This window comes from Arvicola amphibius, chromosome 12 (assembly GCF_903992535.2).
Source record: "Arvicola amphibius chromosome 12, mArvAmp1.2, whole genome shotgun sequence".
In the NCBI taxonomy this organism is placed as follows: domain Eukaryota; kingdom Metazoa; phylum Chordata; class Mammalia; order Rodentia; family Cricetidae; genus Arvicola; species Arvicola amphibius.
Genome location: NC_052058.2, coordinates 5,092,694 through 5,112,549, shown reverse-complemented (window position 1 = coordinate 5,112,549; position 19,856 = coordinate 5,092,694). Strand labels below are relative to the sequence as shown.

Genomic DNA, 19,856 nt, shown 5'->3' with positions numbered 1-19,856 from the left:
GTTCTCTCTCTCTCTCTCTCTCTCTCTCTCTCTCTCTCTCTCTCTCTCTCTCTCTCTCTCTCTCTCCTCTCTCTCTCTCTCTCTCTCTCTCTCTCTCTCTCTCTCTGTGTGTGTGTGTGTGTGTGTGTGGTGTTTAACTGATAATAAACACCAAAGAAAGAAATTTTGATTTTTCTATGTGGAAGCCAAAGCAGCTTAACTGGACTTGTGTTTTTGTTTAAGGCCCTTAATGATCACAAAGACGGCAATTTATGGCTGACATACTTGTTGTGCCAAGGAAAAGCTGAAAGGTCTCGCAGTAACCTCCATTAGACTGATGGAGGCAACGAAAGGAGCCGGGCACTTCAGGACCATCTGCCCAAACGGATAAGTGAAATCTCAGTTGCAAGCTGCTCCCAGCCTCACGATAAGAGTTTTCAGACGAGCCCCAACTCGGATGAATATCTTCGATCTGGGCTCTAATCTTTTCTCTCTCAGGGCCCTCCCTATGATTCTAAGTCCCAAATCTTGTAGATTTGGTCTCATACAAAAGACAAACTGTTTGGCCGTGTGTCTAAGAAAGGCACAGAGCTGCCCAAATACCCTGGGGCTTTCCATCTCAATTTTGCTAAGATATTTTAGCCTCTTGTATTAAAAAAAAAAAATCCATTCCCTTTTTAAATCAGAATTTAGAGACTTTTTATTTAATGAAAAATTAAAACATTATTTTATCCGGATTGCTCAAGTTTTTGCTTCAAGATGTTTCTGGTTGGTAATACCTGGCACCATCCGCCCAAAGAGAAACAGACCCTGCCTCTGTCCCTTGAGATCCTTGTGTAATTAAGATAAAATTCTCATAAAATATATGTTTCTAATAAACTATTAAAAATAGCTAATGAAACATTTAAAAGCCAGCAGTTAGATAATCCTTTTTTTCCTCCTCAAAATCAATCTGAACTGACCAATTGGTTAATTTCCCTTTTAAGTGCTTGTGCTGAAAGCAACTGCTCTTCCAAGAAGGCACTAGCCGTTTCCTGGATACTTACACACGCACAATGACTCACGATGGAATAGATTCAGTAAACATACAGCTGTACTGAACACGCGCTAAGCTCCATTCAAGGCCAGGAAAGAAAATGAGCACAAATAAATATTAAGGAGGTGAAGGGATGGGGGAGGGGAGGGGGTGCAAACAAGCGCTGTCCGGGCAGCTCGCGCTGCTCCATTCTCTGAGCCTCAGCTTTGTGAAGACAGATGACATCCAATTCTATGTGTAATGCAAATAGACAATAACTGCAGAAACTTGAGACGGCTGCCAGGTGTAAAAAAAAAAAAAGGAAAAGGAAAAAAAAAGAAAAGATGATAAATCCATAAATTAATGAAAGACATCTGCTTGGCATATAAAGGCTCAGGGAAGGAGCGGGGTACAGCTGGACCTGAGAGTCCAAACAACCTGAGAGTCTCAATGCGGTTTGTTTACCAAGCACAATATAACCTTACCTAAACAGCAGCCGCAGGAACAGCTCAGGCAGCAAAAAGGCAAACGCAAGAAGAATAGGCCCTGAAGGCTACAGGAAGAAAAAAAAAATTCCCCTAGTTGAACTCTGGGTTTTAAGCTGCGGTTCCACACGGGGAAGAGGGTTTTCCCATTTTCTAAACACTTTGAAACGGAAAGAAGTTTCCTTCTCTGATTTGTTCTGAGGCTTCCCTGAGAAAATTCAACGGATGGAAAAGAGCTAAGCTCTCAGTTAGCCACAGTAACAGAGCTGGCTGTCACTCTCCTGGGAGTCTGACATCAGAGAGCTTCTGGAGACGGTTAGGTGCCTATAGTCATTCAGGATTTCATCTATGTGTTAAGTTCCGAGGGCCTCCAAAGCTTCTAAAAATGTCAAAGATCACACTCACACGTATATTCCCAGCATGAGGGGTGCTGAGGCAGGAGGATTGCTGTGACCTCAAGGTCAGCCTAGGCTACGCAGTGAGACTTTTTCTTTCAACAAACCGAAAAGAAGAGCAACAAGAAAACAACCATCATTTTAAACTGGGGTTTCGTGTTGGACTTCAGTTTGTCTCGTGAAATGGTTTTCCCTTCTCAACCCCAAATATTCCCGGGACATTCTTTGCACATGTCAAGCCTTCTCAGAGAACAGGCTGAGGACCTCCAGCCGCACATCTCTTAATGATGCATCTGACAACCTTGCGCTTGAGCTCGGGGGATGCAAATGTGAAAGGCGCACACAAGGCTATTTTTCTTGAGATGCAAAGAAGATGAGAGACAAGGAACGTCACAGAGAGAGACAATTGGCTAGCGATTCTTCGGGAATTTGACTATAACTTAATATTTGATTAAACTGATCCATTTGCAAAGACAGTGAACACACTGTTTTATACCCAAGACACGAGCTCTTTGACCAGGTGTACTGAAGTTCCGGTGGACATGAACACGACCGTGACTTCCTTCCTTCCTTCTAGGGGGACTTCAAACACAGATGACAGACATGTTCCATGGAGCCTGAGCCATGCGAGAAGCTGGCAGTCAGCACTAGTCCTTATTATGGCCACTGAAACAGGAAGGCCCTTTGGAGTAAGAAAGGAGTGTTCTTGAAGGGGGAGGTTATGTAGCCCTGGAGTGATTGTTCAGGGGGCAGGTTCTTCACCTAGCATGGAAAAGACCTCGGGTATTGCACCTAGTAGGCTGAGGGTCTGAAAATAAAGGTTATTCACGACAATTTAAAGAACTCTAAAAGCACACTGATGATTGGCAGTCTGCTCGTACCATCCCAATACACTTCTACTTGCTCCATCGATATCTTCCCCTTAGGGCCCTGTAGTCTAAAAACTGAAGTTTAACATTTCTTGCTGTGATTCCTCAAGATTTTATTAATCAAAGCTTGAGATACTCCCCACTCCCACTCTAAAATAAAGCAGACAAAATGGTCTGTAGAACAGAAGTCTCAGGCAGGTGAACCACGCTTAGGGGAGCAGGTGCTACATGGGAAGAGGATTCCTGCTGTGGCTTGCCTGTCCTTTCTTCTGACACCCAGGCCTAGTGACAAGCTGGCCGGTCACAGGTACAAGGAGTAGAGGAAAGTGTAAATCCAGAGGTTAGAGGCCAAGGCGTGGGAAACAGAATGGCTAATTACAGCGAGAGGCCCAAGGCCATGGAGCCTGGAGGAAGGAAGCAACTCCAGATACAGAAACCTGGATTTCGGGCCAACATGGGGGTCTCCTGCCACTACTATTTAGAAAGGGGCTCTATGCAGCAGGAGACAGGAAAAGTCTCTCTGCACAAGGGACTCCTTTTTGTTCGAATCCTCAAAATTCCTCAGGGGATTTAGAGAGAAGGATGGCATAGTGAGCTTAGTGGACACTCAGAGCAAACCAATGCCTTTTCTCTCCCTAGAAAACAAGCTAACAAAAAAGGGGGGGCATAACTACAGTTATCCACCATGAGTCCAGGTCCGAACTTAGAAAGCTGCTGTTATCAATGAGACTTTGCTGTGGGCATCTGGGATTTTGTCACCCAACTTAACTGGTCACTAAGATGAGCGTGTGTTACTGGGAGGGGGACATAGCTACTTTACTATGTGGTTTAAAATACAGTTCTCTGAGGTGCAAGGAGTCTAGCCTTAGACATAAATCAGTCTAACAGGATTACATTCTCGGGTAGATTACTGCCCAAGTGTTCCTATCTTCTTCCCTTCCCTTCCAGCAGCTCTGCTTCAGTCGCTCTGAGCAAAATGCACTGCCAGCTGGGAATATGGGGCAGAACTTTAGGGCTCAACTTTTGGTGCACTGAATGCCAGCTTTCGAGAAACTGAGGTTGACCCAGCAAACAAACTCAGACTCAGATCTAAGACCTCGGTGTCTTTGTCTTTGCCTGAGACATTTTTGTCTTCATCAGGGTGGGAAGAGATTCTTGGGCTTAGTGGCCCAAGAGGTCTCATGCTTGTGGCATCAGCTCAAGTTACCAATAGCTGCCCTGGAGGAATGAGAGCATACTTCTATTGTCCTGAGAACTAGGGACTTCGGTGCAGCCTCTGGAGTGGGCTCTGCTACTAAAATGTCAACCTCTGTCATCAAGATTATTGTTCAAAATCCTCAATTTAGTAACAGCCAACTTAATTGCTAAATTTTATATCATCTGCTAATTTATTATACAAGAGGCATGTCTCTACCTGCCCCCAAATGCTACTATCCCCCTGCCTAAGACAACCACAAAATTGAAAAAATATTGAAAGGGCTGATTGACAGAAGAAAAAAGTTATGGATTAAAAATCACTGGCATACAGAACAGATCTGCTAAAGATATATTTGACATCTCTACCTAAGAGTTAGGGTCAGGATGGAAAAGCTCCACTAACCGGGCCATTTTTAGATAGCCGAGTTTTGGATTTAACTGTGTTCTCTCGTTTTCCAAAATAATTTGCTTTGTGTATGTCAGGACAAAAGATTTCTGTGTTTGGCTGAGCAGAGGTCACTCATGCGTACAGGCAGCTGCCCCAGACCACAGAACAGACCTTGGTGATACACAGAGGCTAACGCCGTCGGAATACATCAGTACCTGCCCATTTCCTTTGAAAAAGTTTCAAAATTAAAGACAGAATGCAAGCCGTCCTCACAACCATCGCTATCCCACAGGCTCGGCAGTGGCGTCCTTGCCTTCCTGCGATCTAGTCACGCCTCTGCAGCCACGGAGGCCTCCAAAGCAGTGAGAATTCTGGATGGAATCACAGGTCTGAAAACTGGCTTTTCTCCCCCCTCTGCTCTCCAGAAAGAAGACGAGAAAGTCACAAGGAAGAAAGGCAGAAGGAAGCACTGCTGGGAGACTGCCTCAGAGACAGTTCCTAGGGGCAACTGTGCACTTGTCAAAGTTGCAGGGATGCTGGAGTTAGTGTTTAACTTTCTCTGCAATCAGAAACACCCAGTGTACGGATCCCACAAGGCTATTATGTGAGTATTAGGAAAGACTACATCTTTAAGAAGGTACTGGCTGTGCACTGTTGTGTATGCCTATCATCTGAACATCTCAGGAGACCCAGGCCAGCCAGGCCTACAAGAGTCAAACCCCGCCTCAAAGTCCCCAAACCCGAACAAAACTAAACCCCACAGAACATGCCAAAAACCATACTGACATAGGTCACCCTAGACATCCTGTATAGTGTGGATGGCTACGCTTGTGAGGGGGACCTCCTTTGGACTTTTGTTTATGTTTGTTCTTGAGGAGAAAAATAAAAGGATATTGCGCCTCCCGAATAAGGTGAGATGTCGGACATATCTTGAAGATCGCCACACTCGGACTTTATGAGTGATAAAGACAGTCCTTCTGCGGTGCTGGGTGGGTGTGCTGGTGAACAGGGGTGGTGGCTCAGATGGTGGGACGACATCTTGGTCCTCAGACTCGTCGTGTCCCTAGTCAAGTCTAAGGACTCGGGAGAGGCTCTGTCTTTTCCCGAGAAGGAGCCAGAGGGAGCACCTAGTGGACTCTGAAATGGGTAGGCCATCAGGGGCAGGGGAAAGGGGTGGCGGAAGCTAGGGGTGGTGAAGCCGGCGGTGGCAGAGAGAGGCGACTGGTGCAGGGGCTGGTGGTGGCCACCAGTAGTTGGGCCGGAGGCAGATTGCTCGGATGAGTTTTTGCGGACCACCAGGGGAAGTGCTTCTGTCTGGTCTGTGGAACTGGGCATCTGCACATTGCCAAAGGTGTCCAGGGGGTTCGGAATGATGACGTCACCAAAGCATTGCAGGCGCTGGTTGGCCGTATGGAAATTGTGGTTTTCCCCATTGACTGCAAATCTGGCCTGGGGGATTTGGAGAGGTGGGAAGACCTGAGGAACCTGGCGAGAGGGTTTGGCTGAGAAGACTTTGACCACCGTGTCCACGACCTGTGACATGGCTGTGTTCAGCTCCTGCTTTAACGTCTCTGCCAGATGCTTGCCTTCTGGCTGCAAGGAGTTTGGCCCGTGGTCTCTTTCTTTGTTGCTGCCTTCTCGCTTGGGCTTGTTCTCAGCCATCTCCTGCTCCCTGATTAGGGCTCGAGCCCTGTCGATGAACTGCCCCGGGTCCAGCTCACACATCTCATTGTCTGAGCGCCCCACCGAGTCCTGGGCCCGCGCATCCAGGATCTCCGATCGCATGCTGTCTTCAGACAGGTCGCCATCTTCCTCATTTTCAGAGTCGGTGCTGTCGTAGACCTGGTAGAACTTCTCCTGCAGCTGGCGCAGCTGCTTCTGCATGTCTTCCAGCTGCTGTTTCAGCTGTCGGCGCTCCTCTCGCTTCTGTTCTTTTCGGGCTGAAACCAGCTGCTGGAAACTCTGTTGCTGCTGCTGGGGCAGCTTCTGCTTGCGTTTGTTTTCTCTGTAACTTTCTCGGGGACTAACAGACTGCGGGGCCATCTCTCTTTCATTTTCATTGCCCCTTAATGCCACACTGGGGGAATGGCTCATACCCCGGATGATATTCTCAACCCGGGCGCGCTTTGCTCTCAGGTGCTCGTCGCATAAGCGATCCACATCAAACTGGCTCATAGTAGGCCTGCCAAAAGGGGAAAGACACTCTGGGGGGCTGTCTCTTGAAGAGTTGCTGCATATATCCTCCTGATGTACTTCGGAGCCTGTGCTGGAGAGACCGCTGGCTTGGAAACTGGGCTCGGTGCCACCGTTTTTGTTCATGTTATTTTTCAACAGCTGGGAAATTATAGTTGCTCCTGGAAAAGGCATCATGGCATCTTCATACGAGTTCGCCCTCTTCAGCAGCTTGCGGAGTACGTTAGACTTTTCCCCATCTGCGTGTTGCACCACAGAATATTCAACATCCTGCTCTGAGCCTTGGGGATTCATGGCACTGAAAAATGTTGCCCTTGCCTTAGCAAAAAATGCAGATGCTGTCCCTACTGTCCTTTTCACTCCAATGTCAACCCTTCTCCTCTTGGTTTGCCGGCTTAAGAGGGCTGTGCTGTCATGGTCAGGCATCACTGGGCAGTTATTGTGCCATCTTCAAAAGCTCGTCAGCTGGGCACAGCTCAAGAATCCCGGGACCCTGGCCAACAGAACAAAAGGACTGATGAATCATTTTCTTTAAATTTCTCCAAATTTCCTGACCTCAATCCTGAATCCAATGCAAAATGCATAGGCTCTGGGATTTATGGCACATCACAATTATTGCAATTTATCATGAACTCCGCTTGAAATGAAACATTTTTAAATATTTCTGCTCCACTGGTTTAAGATGGATTAAGATTAAAAAAAAGCAAAAACTGCTTAAGCACCAGTAATATGATTCTCTTTCACAAATGCCTAAAATGATACTGTTTATCTTCGGAAGAAATGGCAGATTATAAGAACACAGCCTCTGACGAGCAATTGATTAAATTTGGGGGCATTAAGATTCTTATTCTAAAAGGAGAGGGGCATGGGTTACACTTAAGAAACAGGGTTAAATTTTGAGGCCGTGCGGAATTTGGATAAAGATCGGATCTGGAAAACACTGCGGTTTTCGTGTTGCTGAAGGAAGGGGAGACTCAGGTAGATGCAGATATTTAGCACACACCTTTATTACTGAATTGAGAAATCAATCTTGTTGTATGTGCAATGGGACGAAGGCAGCCACCAGCACCTTCCAGGCATTCCTGGCCTGCTAAGCACTGAGATAAAGGCAGAGATTCTCATTGTTCAGTGCTGCCTACTTCACACAGCCATGGTTTGGGTCAGGGAATTCACAGGAGAAGATAGTATCTGTTGCTGTGTCTACACATTACAGGGAGATGTTTGGAAATGGCCGCAGTATTCTTTTCGGTGACTGTAATTGTTAGAAAGTTAGATTCTCTGCTGCCACATTTTGGGAGCCAAAATGTATAACCCTGCACTACTTGATCACGCAAGAACACACACATCTTTAGTACCAGTTTTGTTCTGGTAATATCTGCCAAAACAGTACTTCAAATGGCTAAGAAACTCTTAAACACACACCATTTGTAAATCTTGTTGCTTATGCCAAGAAAAGGGGGGGGGGGGAGCTAAACATAAAAAGCAACTGGAGAAACATATAAATGAAATAAAATATCAATCAAATATATGAGAAAGGAAAATGACTTCTTTGTACAGGAGCTAGCATTGTCTTAGGGGCAAGGTATAAAAAGGAAACATCCTTTCTTACATTTTATCAAAGGCCCTTGATACATTGTGTCACTTGGTAACTAGCTCCAGATTTTATATGCATGCACAAGACAGCACATCTTTTTGTTTACAATTAACATTTTATGAAGAAAATGAAAATACTGCCTTCATGCCGGGTTTATCTGATATTGAACTTCGAATTTGCTTAACAGACCACATCTTCACAATAACAGGGTGCATTGCCAAAGGCAGCGTGTGGAGTGCTTGGAATCTCTCCCATCTCTTTCGGTTCACCTGTAAAAACATCTATGTGCTCCCTAGGAGTGCATCTGTGGCTAGTTTTAAAGAATGGCTACCCATGCAAATAGCCATCATTTCAGCATGAAATAATCTGTAAAAATCAAGAAGATGCTCCATGCTTACATGGCAACAATATGTTCTTTTTTTTTAATGACAAATATTTCACCATGCTGTGTTTGCTCTTGGTGTTTTTCTCTGAAGACAAAATGTTTTTAGAAGAGCCTGCTTCAGGGTGTCCTGAGGCAAGGTGGTGGCTCTTTCTCGAGCTTTCTGTATGACTGAGGGTAAAACACTTCAAGGCAAAATATCCTGAATTGAGGCTGGAGTTTGGGGTCTCAATGACTTTAATACTGTGTTTGAAATTAAGTTCAGAATAAGAGAGACTCCTCACCCACTAATAACACAATTGATCTGGGTATGACAAAACCCAGCAACACATATTTTGCTGACAGCACATTGAGCCTGACAGGTAAAACAGGTGAGGCTGTCAGGTGAGAGCAAGACCAGAAACAGGGACAATTTCCAAGTCACAGAAACACTTGGATATTGGTGGTTACAAGGAAGATTCTTTTGTACATATATATAGCAGCTTTCTAAAATCAGGGCTCTTTGCCATCTAAGATTTCTATGTCATTTATATGTGTGTGCAAACCTTTTTTCTCTCTTCAATATCACCTGCATCGCACATGGACCTCCAGTGAAGACTGAAGAAGCTCCTTGCTGTCTCTTCTCCCCCTGTTCACCTTGCTACTCAGACTGGCCTTCCCTCCCACCCATTTTGGACTCTGAAGAACACCTCTGGCTTAGAGGATCCCAGAGGACATGCCAGTGTGTGTAGACCAGCACAAGGTCATCCAGGCATCCTTCCTCTCCCAGCTGCCATTCACCTCTGTGTCAACTGCACTTCCTCTCATGTAGCCTAGGTATCAACAGCTGCATCCCTGCCTCACGCCAGAGCCAAGAGGAGGCTGGGCTCTTCTAAGGTAGGACGGTGCCACTCCTTTATCTTCAGTGGAGAATAAATATTAATTAAACATATGCAATGGTCCCATTGAGACTCAATAGCCTGTAACTCCCTCCAAATTCACCAAGCTAAATTGATTTTTAAAAAATCTGAATCAGGTATCATTTAAAAATTAAATAATGATTTATTCCCATTTTGGGCAAGGAGACTACCTTAGGTCTCTGTGTAAAACGTCCAACTGAGATATAAACAACAGGACAAAATAAAAATTACTTTATCCAGTAAGACAGGGCACTATATTAATAGGTACATTTTGATTTATTTTCCATAGAGCTTAATATTTAAACAGAAATAAAAAGAGAGTAACCATACACTTCAGGGCCATAATCCAGGGGTATTATAGTCAAGATTAAAAAATAATTAAAAAATTAAAAAATAATAGGTGGCTGACCCAGTACATGTGTAGCACATTTTACTAAACCAAATGTACAAAAATATATTTCCACATCAAAATGCACTATCAAGTGACCATGGTAAAATTAAAACTGCTACGAACGTTGTCCAAGGGTTTCCTTCATTTCCAACCTGTAGTTCCCGGGACTTCATCACCCATGGTATCAACCCACTGAGGTACCCAACAACTTCACATCTCTAAGCATGTGAGCTGGGCTGTGGTTTTTAACTCCAATTACTATGGATTCTTATAATGTTTTCACTTTAACATTGATTTGGGGCTTAAGCAGGCACTATAAAACCTCTGGGCCAGTCCTGCTGAGAAACAGTATAAAGAAGACAGGGAAACAGTGATAAGAGAATCTGGACCAAACCATGACTGCTCCGGTACGTGTGCTTCAGAAAGCTCTCCTGAATTTGTGTGGAAACCTATGTCCAAATGTTAGGTTATCAAACACGTGTCATGTGGGTCAGCACGCAGCCTACATGCACGCTCTAGCAGCACCTGTGCAACAGCACAACACAGCAGATGCCTCTTGAAAAAAAAAAAAACCCAGTGGAAAACAACTTCAAGACACAATCGAGTCAGCTCGAACTGCTCCTAATGGCACTTCCTTGAAACCCAAAGGGCCTGCATTTTGTTTCCCAAGGAGGGCAACCCAGAGGACATCGTTGACTTCACGCTGGAACAAATAATCTTCAGCAAAGAATTTCAAAGGAACACAACAATACGAAGCAAAGTGGCTCAGGGCTCAACTTTAATAAAACACGTTATTTTGAGGAGGGGGTGTGCAACTTTTACTACATCTATCTGGAGCCCAGATTCCAGACAAAGAAGTGTTTCATCATGGTGATTATCCAGATAGTTCAGGCAGATCTTTTATGAGCATGGAGCGTGTAAGGCTGGCATGGCTTCCTGCTTCCGTTATTTAGATTTCTGTCTAGGTTGATAAAGTTATTTGGAGAAATGGCTTGGATTTTATTTCTTTTACAAAGTCATCTTTAAAGGGCCTTAATGAGGTAAGCTGGTCATATGGTTTCAAGTGGAGTATCATCATCACTATTAGAAGTCGTTCTGAAAATCAGCCCTAATTCAACAGGGGAAAACCAGGTATTTTGATTCACATATACACTAAGTCACTCGCCGACCCCTCCCTGCATTTCTGTTAATTAACAAACTTTTAATTTAGAGATATTTCTATATGCTACGAGGCTAAGAAAACCTACTTGGCATAAGTTAATGCTTTAAAGAATTGAGATCTTATTGACAAAAATTTTACATTTCCTTTTACAATAAAAGGTTTCAAATCATAACCGTTTCATGTGTGAGTCCTCCATGCTATCTGAAATTCCATTCATTTTTCACCAGAAAAACGAACACAGAACTCTTTCTGAGACCTGCCCAAGATATTGATTTCCACTTATTTCAAAGTTACAATTCATCAAATTAGGCAAATCCAAGAGTGTGAGAAACAATCCTAAGGAATGCACTCACACTTTTTCTTCTTTTTTGCAGAAAACCCAAAATACTCAAAATATCCTTTGAAGCTTTGGAATGCACTAGGCAATAAGATTGGAGAAATTTCTTTTATGCTTCCCTTCCAATTTCTACAAATACTGAATTTGAAACCTACAACCATGGTCATGCGTGATCTGTTTTCACACATACAACATCACTAGCATTTTATCATTTCTATGAAAATTCTAACTAGTAAAAAATTTTTAAAATTGATAGCATATCGTTGAGGCCATACTTGAAGTGATACTGGAAATTTGTGAGAGGGACTTTATGGGTCTAGAACAAATGAGAAGGGGCCTGGCAGCTTACAGAATGAGTTAGCTTGGGTTGGAAGGGTGCACAGCCTGCTCACAGAGGGACCTAGCTAGCAAGTGAGCACGCGAGAACAAAGATGCGTGTCGTGTATGCACGACTTTTTCTCCACAAGGTGGTGATTAAACTAAACAGAATCCTGCATCACGGGCACACAGAAATATCAATAAGTGCCAAGCATGACTAACGCCTATCAAAAATAAGGCATATGAACATAGCCATGGGTGACATTTTAATTATCAAATAATCTTCAAAAGCATACAAAGAAAGTGCTAGGAGGGGAGGGGTGAGTGATGTTTAAGTTAGAAGACTAAGTGACATATACCTGTCATTTTCATGGAAACAGAGATAGCCTCCAAACAACAAAACTAACCAACAAAGACTGTCCACCAGCTGATCTATTCCCATACAACTCAACTCAAGGAAGTAAACTGTTTAACCAGCAGCCTAGAAGGTGGAGTTTTGAGAAGCCAGACACCCAGCCACAGCACTTACACAGAACTCCCAACATCTTCCCTGGCACACAAGCAGGCTTGCTTTTTTCTCACTGCACGCAGCAGCCTGTGTCATTAGCAAACCACTCAGAAGTTCTTGCAAGAAACTCTTCATAGAACTGGCTGCCCGGGTCTTCCATCAGATCGCCAGAGCCGGGTTCCCTCTCACAGACTCAGCTTCTCTCTCTCCATCAGAGTCCTTTCTAGGACACCTGGCACATGTCTGATACAGCGACAGGCCCAGTTCACTTCATGAGAGTATTTAACACAGGGCTTGAAAGAGTTTAAACACATACCTATTCTTTCTGGGCAGGGAGAAAGCCTACTACAAAGACAGGCTTTAGCAGCAAGTCACACTTGGGAACTGACTTTGGTATTTTGGGCAGTTACAAGCCACCATTGCTGTCCAACACACACACACACACACACACACACACACACACACACACACACACACACACACAAAGGATCTCCCTGCCCCCCTCTCTGACCTGCCAGACAGGCAGAAATTGAAGGGAGGCAAAGAGAAAGTCAACTCTCTCCACCTGCTATCCTGAAGTGTCTGCTTTTGGCAGACAGAAGCTTGAGATAGGACCTCAGCAGTCACCTGCCAACATCCTTAAGACAAATAAACAAATACTACCCCCACCTCCAAAAAAAAATCTCATGGCAGGGGCTCAGAACACAACAGCCCGATTCCCATTAGCCTGGCAATCCCATTAACCAGAACCACCGTACATCAGGAACCTCTTCAGTCCTGAAGCCTTGTGGTCTGGAGCTGAACAGAAACACAGGCACCCAGGAAACTTGCACCTGCCTCTCTTGACACAACACACCTGTCCAGCCCTGCCCATGCGCATTCTGCTAACAGACTTTTGTCTGCCTGGTTTAGGAGAGGAAATGATTTTTTTTTTTTTTTTAAACAGAGGGGTATGAGAGGGGGTGGTAAGAGAAAGGAGGGCTGGGGAGGGCAGAGAACCAGACAGGAGACTGACTCTTCAGCCTTGACTTTGAGAGGAGGCCACCCTGGGCCTGCTTTATTTTCATAAGCTTAAGGAGACAACGCAGATGTTCTCGGAAAAACATAAGTAAGCAGGTGAGTTTCCAGCCTTCCCCGAGGCTAAGGGCTCTGGGCTGCCAAGAACAGCAGCTTCACACTCCAACCTGCCTCCTCAAGCCGGTCCCCCAGCCCCTCCTTCTGCTTCTGTTCTTAGTCTGCCCAGAAGACTTAACTTCCCAAGTAGCTGGGCAGGGGCGGGAGAGTCTGAGTGAGGCTCGATGCTCTCTCTGGGGGCCCAGTCGCTCTCAGCACAGGCGCTCAGTTTTAACAGGACTGACTGGCTGGCACTGTCGAGGCGACGACAACTTGCTCAGCTGGACTTTGGGTGATGTCTACCGCCCCCCCTCCCCCGTCTCCTCTCCTTGTCTGTTCAGGCAAGATAGCAGCTCTCCCCTGTCCTCCCGCCCTCCAAGCCGTTCTTCTCAGCAACAACCGCTCTCACCTCTCCACTCCGCTGGGCTCTTCTCCTCCCTCCCAGTCCTAGGAACTGGGGCAACACAGGAGCACTACCCAGCCGAGGCCGGAGCACAGCTGCCCACTACCCGAGCGTGCCTGTAATGGCTGGGGGCTTCTCGCCCACGGGCGGCACAAGCACACCCCGACCCGGGGCCGGCCCTCCGCTGCGCGGCGTCGCGATGGCCCCACGGGCAACCCCTGAGGCTCCTGGGCCAACTGCCCCTACTCCGTGCCGGCCAGCGAGGCGCGCAGACTGGGTGGAGGGGCACCGCGCTCGCTCCTCTGGACTGTCCCTCCTCGGCTGTAGAGCCCGGTGCAAGCTCCCAGCTCTGAACGCGCAGGGAGAGGAAAGTCACCCTGCGCCCCCCCCCCCCTTCTCCGCCCTCCTCCCCACGGCCGGCCCTTAGCCCGGGGTTAAAAAGGAGAAGTGAAAGGTATGCAAACACCAAGCAAATAGGAAAAGCCGGGAAGAAAGGCAGCTAGAATAAACAAGACAAAGGGAAGGGACTGGGGACAGGCCCTGGAGTTTCTACCCGGGTAGAAGGGAAGGAAGGGGCTGGGAAGACAGCAAGAAATCTAGAAGAACAACAAAAAAGGACTCGGTCCCCCTCGCAGCCCCCTCTCCTGAGGAGAGTAAGAGAAAAAAATAAATAAAAATAAAAGGAAGCCAGAGCCTCAGCGCACCCCAGGCACGGTACACAAAAGGTGACAAGATCAGCGACAAGTCCGGCAACGCCAGCCTCTCCCCCATCGCCACCACCACCCCAGCCACGGGCAGGCACGAGAAAGAAAGAAAAGCCAAGCGGATCACTTACTCTTCGTAACTGAGAGGAGAGGAGCTCGGAGTTCCACTGAGGCTCCTGCTTAGAAAACTGTTTTTAGAGGCTATTTGATTACGATTCATGTAAATAACACCATTTTTCCCCCTGGAAAAAAGAATGTTTACACGGGTGGTGAGTAACGGGCAGAGGCTTCTTCTCTCTCTCTCTCTCTCTTCCTACCCATTCAAGAACAAGCCAGTGCGAGCGGTTCTGGAAAAGGGGAGGGGAAAGCGACCGGGTTGAAGATTACTACGCGGTGCGGGCAGCCGCGGGGCGCAACCACTCTCTCTCTCTCTCCTCTCTACTCTCTCTGCTCCTCTCCTCTCTCTCCTCTCTCTCTCTCCTCTCTCTCTCCTCTCGTCTCTCTCTCTCTCTCCCCTCTCTCTCTTTTTCTCTCCCCCTCTCTCTCTCTGCGGGCAGAGAGAAGAAACCCACGCGCGCAAGCAGTGATGTCTTACGAGTGATAATTGGCCCAGGGGTCGGTGAGTCTGTGCGAGAGCGAGTGAGCGGGGTGAGTGCTGGGACGAGAGGGGAGTAAGGAGGGAGGGGAGGGGAGAGGCGCGCAGGGCAGAGCCCGGAGCCGGGGGAAAGAAGAGAGAAAGCAGAGGAGCGGAGGAGGAGGCGAGGGCTGGAGCGCGGAGCGCGGCGCGATGGCCCTAGGCGCAGCAGGCGCGGCGGTGAAGCTCGTGTGCGTCGCGCGGCTTTCCCAGCTGCAGTGGCGGACGCTTTCCCAGCGCTCTCTCAGCTGAAGGCTCCGCTCCACAACAAGATTTACTTTAAGACACAGCTGAAGGAAACAGGAAGACTGCACGTCACAGTCCCACTGACGTACCCGGCCCCAGCACCCAATCGCGAGGCGCCTTCGGATTCAAGGGGGGATAGCGAGGCAAGAGAACTTGGGAGGAAAAAAATACATATACATATACATATATATATATATAAGGGGTGGGGGTGAGGGGCTGGGGAGAGAGGAGGGGAGAGGGGCCCCGCGCTCCCCCGCCCCGGCCTCCAGCCCCGGCCCCCACCCCGCCCTGCCATTGCTTGGGGCGCCTGGATTGCCGCGCCCCGGCCGCTGCGAGCCATCTGCGGGCGTTGTGCACCGCGGCGCCCGGCTCACACTGGCTCTTCCAGGACGCAGGTCTTTTTTTTTTTTTTTTTATTTCACTGATACAGATGTTGGAGTTCTCCCAGCGGCTGAGCTAAGGGAGCGCTCCCCGGACTGGGGTAGAGGAAGGCACGGAAAACTATACGGGAGAAAAAGTGGATTTTGGGGGGGGCATAAAAAAGGGAGTATGTTTGGGGGGGATGTAAATCGTTCCTGTCACTCTGGCTTCCTTTTAAAGAGGATGGGCAAACACAGGTAGGTTTAGGATTTAAAAAATAGGTGTCAGAGATTTCACACCGGGGTCACTCAATCTGATGTTAAAAGCTCTGCCTATTATTGACTGAGTTCCAGCCAGACAGAACCCAAAATTTATAGGACGACGATTCATCCTTGGTTACCTTTAAAAATATTTGAATTGTAGGCAAAGTTGCCACACAGGCTACAGTCACCACATCCCGGTCACTCTTCAGTTCACGCACCCCAGGGTGGACCAAAACATTAGTCCAATATAGAATTTACACAATTTCGAAGTGTGAGTGACAAACTTAAAAGTTTATCAGGCAAGACATCTCAAGTGTCAACATCTCCGACTCTAACGCTTAAAGCCATATAAAAAAGCACATTGGTTTGACATCTTGGATGAAAAATAGCTGCGAGATTTCTTCAGATAATGTGGCTATTAAAGAGAGCCTTTGCTTCAGCGACAAACGCTGAAGAAATCTTCCCGTTGTTGCTGGAACGGCCCCTTCTGTGGGCACAGTTAAAGGCAGTGCTCACTAAGGAGACAGCGTGGACTGAAGCACCTTAGAAAGCCGGACGCTCAGCAGAGCTACAAAGCACTGGTAACATTCATACCTAGGAGACTGGACACTTTTTAGAAAGGGTGGTGTGGGGACAAGTATTCCCCCCCCCCCAGTCCCTCCAATTCAATCAGATCAAAGGTTGAACCGTGTTGTGACAGAGTACGGAGGAGTGTGTGCACCCCCACCATCGTTTGCCATGCACACACTTGTTTCTAGGACGTTCCGATTTCAGCCTCCAATTCATCAGACTGGGAGAGTGTATTAATCCCCTATGACTTGGACAACTGTGTGTGTGTGTGTGTGTGTGTGTGTGTGTGTGTGAGAGAGAGAGAGAGAGAGAGAGAGAGAGAGAGAGAGAGAGAGAGAGAGAGAGAGATGAGAAGTCTGTGAAACTTTTGGCAGGCACAGAATTCAAACATTGAAAAGAAGAAGGAGAAAAAAATAATCAGGTCGGCCAAGCTAGGCTGATGTTTCGGAAGAGACTCACCTGAGCATACCCCAGCCTTCTCTCCCCCTCTCGAACTACCCTAGACCTTCCCCATCCCAGGCAGGAAAACAGCATCGCCCAGAGCCCAGAACACTATTCACACCTTTAAAGATGGGCTCCTGTGGCAAGAGCTCTACTCGGGGCTGGTGGGACTGAAATGATCTTCTCACGTGCCCGTTAGACAGGGTGGAATATTGGTTGTGTACCTTTGAGGTAAACGGATGGATTGAGGAGGGTGGAATTTGGGGTTCTGAGAATGGTCCAAAGTCACTATCTCATTTTTCGTCCCTTTATTTTCTTTTGAAGAATCTGTTTGCGCTTGCCAGCTTGACGTTTAAAAGGGAGGGGGTCGGGCAAGTAAAGCGGTGGGGTGCACGCAAGGGTAGAGGGAGAGAGATCATTCTGGAGTAGTTTGTGTCAGTTGCACCTGGCATTCGGAGGCACGTTTTGCACACGCCACGTCTGGGGTTTGGCAGCGGGAAAAGTTTCCCCCGAGCACCTTCAAATATAAATCCTTTATCTGTCTCGCAGAGGGACAAAGTAGGCCTGAGTCAAAGCTAGGGTAACCTCCGGACAGAGAAGCAAACTCCTCACCCGCAGCTCGCGCCTCTCAGGCTCGCCGCTTGTCATGCTTAGCCCCAGCAGTTCGCAGCCCGCACTGGGGCGCAGGAGCTGCGCGTGGAAACACAGATCTCTAGTCAGGCTGGGCGTGTAAGCTAGGGTGGTGACCCCGAGTCCTGAACGCTGAGAATGAGCCGTATCTTGTCCCCTAACTGTCCGAGCCACGCATAAGCCAGGCTCCCGGGTGCTGTCTGGTCTGAGCTGCGACGCTCTCCCGGGTTCCTAGCGGCGCTGGAGCAAGGCTTGAGGCCCAAGGCCCCTGTCTCCGGGAGACTCCCGGTTTGCTTTCTGATAGCGTGGAAGCAATCAGTCAGCCGAGAGACCAGAAGTCTTCTAGACACCCGCTTCATTTGAGAAGCCTGGGGCCAAGCCTAGGATCCTTACAACCCTTTCTTTTGCCAACCCTGGACAGCACCGCCGTAGTGATATAAAGTGAGCACAAGTTCTGATGGGTGTTGGGACAAGCAGTCCTCGTGCAGGTTGCATTAGCTGGTTTTTCTGGAGAGTGAATTGCGTGTTAGAGAAAGGCGTTTGTGCGTCGGGCTCTAGGCTAAACACACTTCGCCTTGACCTTCCCTCTGGTTGTTTCTCCTCTCCAGTTCTGTCTTTAAACCCTTAGGTGGGGGCTAAGGAGGGGAGGCAGTGTTTGTAGGTCATTTGAAACCCTGCAAGCAGCAGGCATCAGCGGCTGAGAGCTGTTTTGGGGTTTTCAAGCGGATTCCGTGAGGAGCCAACATGGGAGTGGATTTTGTAAAAAGGATGTTGGAGGACCTCGGTGGCTTCCCACCAGCCCACCCACTCACCACCACCCACCTGAGGAGGGGAACAGAGAGAAGAGGCGGCGACGGGAGCAGCGGGAGCAGACCTGCCAGCTGCAGGTTGCCTAGAGGCGGGTTGACGGCCGTCCTCTCACGCTCTCCTCCCCTGTGCCCAGCGTGACGCCGAACCCAACCTGGATTTGTTCTGAATGGAGGGGAGAAAGTGAAATGCCACCAGATCAGTAGCAAGTAGCAGCTGCGGCGTTCCTCTCTTGGGAACCCCACTGCTCAGAAGCCTCCGAGTGATGTTTGTTTAACCAACAGCTTTCAAAGTAAACATCAGCGAGTCAGTCCAAAGAAGTTGGGAGCCAGGGGGTACTGGCAGAAAAAGTAATTAAAAAAAATAAAGCCTTCTCCCCACCAGAACAAAAAGATCCCCCCCCCCTCCACCGTAAAAGGGCACAGGATCGCCACAAACATTTACATAGTAAGGACTTGTTAGCGACAAGGTGATCTCAAAGAAAAACACAACCCCAAAGTGATGATGAGGGGACTGTTGGTGATTGGGGGGGGGGGTCACACGGCAGCTTGATGTGGGGAAGTGGACAGAAACGAACAAAGGGCGAGGGGGGCATTCCCTGCCCTAGAGGAATAAGGAGTCGGCTGAGAGCTGTTCGCCGCCAGCCCGGGCTTTGCCGCAGGCACCGAACTTTCCAATATCAAGATATTAACAGATGGTGCGGAGCGCAGGGAGGGCTCTTACTTACATAACCCGGCCACTGAGCCCGGCCGCGCAGCGATGCAAGAGACGCTGGCCAGGCCTCGCGCTCGCCTTCCGTGGGGCTGCTCTTGTTCCCCGAGATCGCTTGCTCATCGGCAACCCCACCCACCCAGGCTTGGAGGGCCAGAGTTCGGAGAGGCTGTGATTTCGGTTGTTTTTTTTTTTTTTTTTTTTTTTTTTTTTCAGTCCACAACAGGGAAGCTGGAATAGCCTTGGTCAGAGATAAGCTGAGGGACGCCTGCGGGGACAAAGCTCGCCCTCGTACTTGGGGGTGTCACAGAGTAGAATGTGCACACACATACACATGGTCACGCCACCATCATCACTGGGTGTGATCACCCTGTCTTGCTGTCAGAGAAGTACAAAGACAGGCTCCGGCTGCAGTGGCGCAGGAGTGAGGTGAGGTAAGGGTGCAAATGTGAGCGGACGCCTTGCACATGGGGCGCAGTGGCAAAATCACACCAAGTCTCTGGGTACAGCCACCCTTTCCAGCCCAGGCAGGGTAGTAAGCAGCTCTGTGAGAGTGGCAGTGTGGCCTCCCGTTGTCTTCACTCCCAAGGCCACTTCCAGAAGAGAGGCCCAGTCACTCCTCCCAGTGTCCCAGGTCCTGTACGTCACGCTACATGCAGGGGTGTGTTTGCGGAGCCCCTCGGAGCGCTGGCTTTCCAAAACCAGCGAGGAACGCTCCCGAGAGGACTGGAAAACCTGTGGGAAGGGCTGGAAAGCTGGGAGTGTGCCCGGCAGGCGTTGGGCGCTACCGGGGCTTCCTCGCGGTGTCCTCCTGTCCTCACTGCTGGCCTGGCCTTCTCGATCGGCCCCATGCTAGGCGTCA

General features: G+C 48.2%; 2 protein-coding genes across 55 annotated transcripts in view; one reads left to right on the top strand and one right to left on the bottom strand.

The window, feature by feature from the left end:
* Positions 1-15,255, bottom strand: part of Prox1 (prospero homeobox 1) — a 51,927-nt gene extending 36,672 nt beyond the window's left edge. For 2 of the 6 annotated variants that reach the window (XM_042056030.1, XM_038348864.1), the window contains exons 1-2: positions 14,464-14,660; positions 5,223-7,014 (exon numbers count right to left, since the gene is read on the bottom strand). In XM_042056030.1, coding sequence (XP_041911964.1) covers positions 5,223-6,947 — 1,725 coding nt within the window. In that variant the 5' untranslated portion in view covers positions 6,948-7,014; positions 14,464-14,660. Of the gene's footprint in view, positions 1-5,222; positions 7,015-13,634; positions 13,995-14,463; positions 14,661-14,722; positions 14,770-14,927 lie in introns of those variants that run through there. The other 4 variants (XM_038348861.2, XM_038348860.2, XM_038348863.2 and 1 more) reach the window with 4 other exon arrangements.
* The window catches only part of LOC119827306, a 103,390-nt gene continuing 98,345 nt past the window's right edge, over positions 14,812-19,856 (top strand). For 22 of the 49 annotated variants that reach the window (XR_005287618.1, XR_006020950.1, XR_005287596.1 and 19 more), the window contains exon 1: positions 14,814-14,951. The gene's annotated coding sequence lies outside the window, so the exon portion shown is untranslated. Of the gene's footprint in view, positions 14,981-19,856 lie in introns of all 49 variants that reach the window. The other 27 variants (XR_005287627.1, XR_005287622.1, XR_005287621.1 and 24 more) reach the window with 7 other exon arrangements.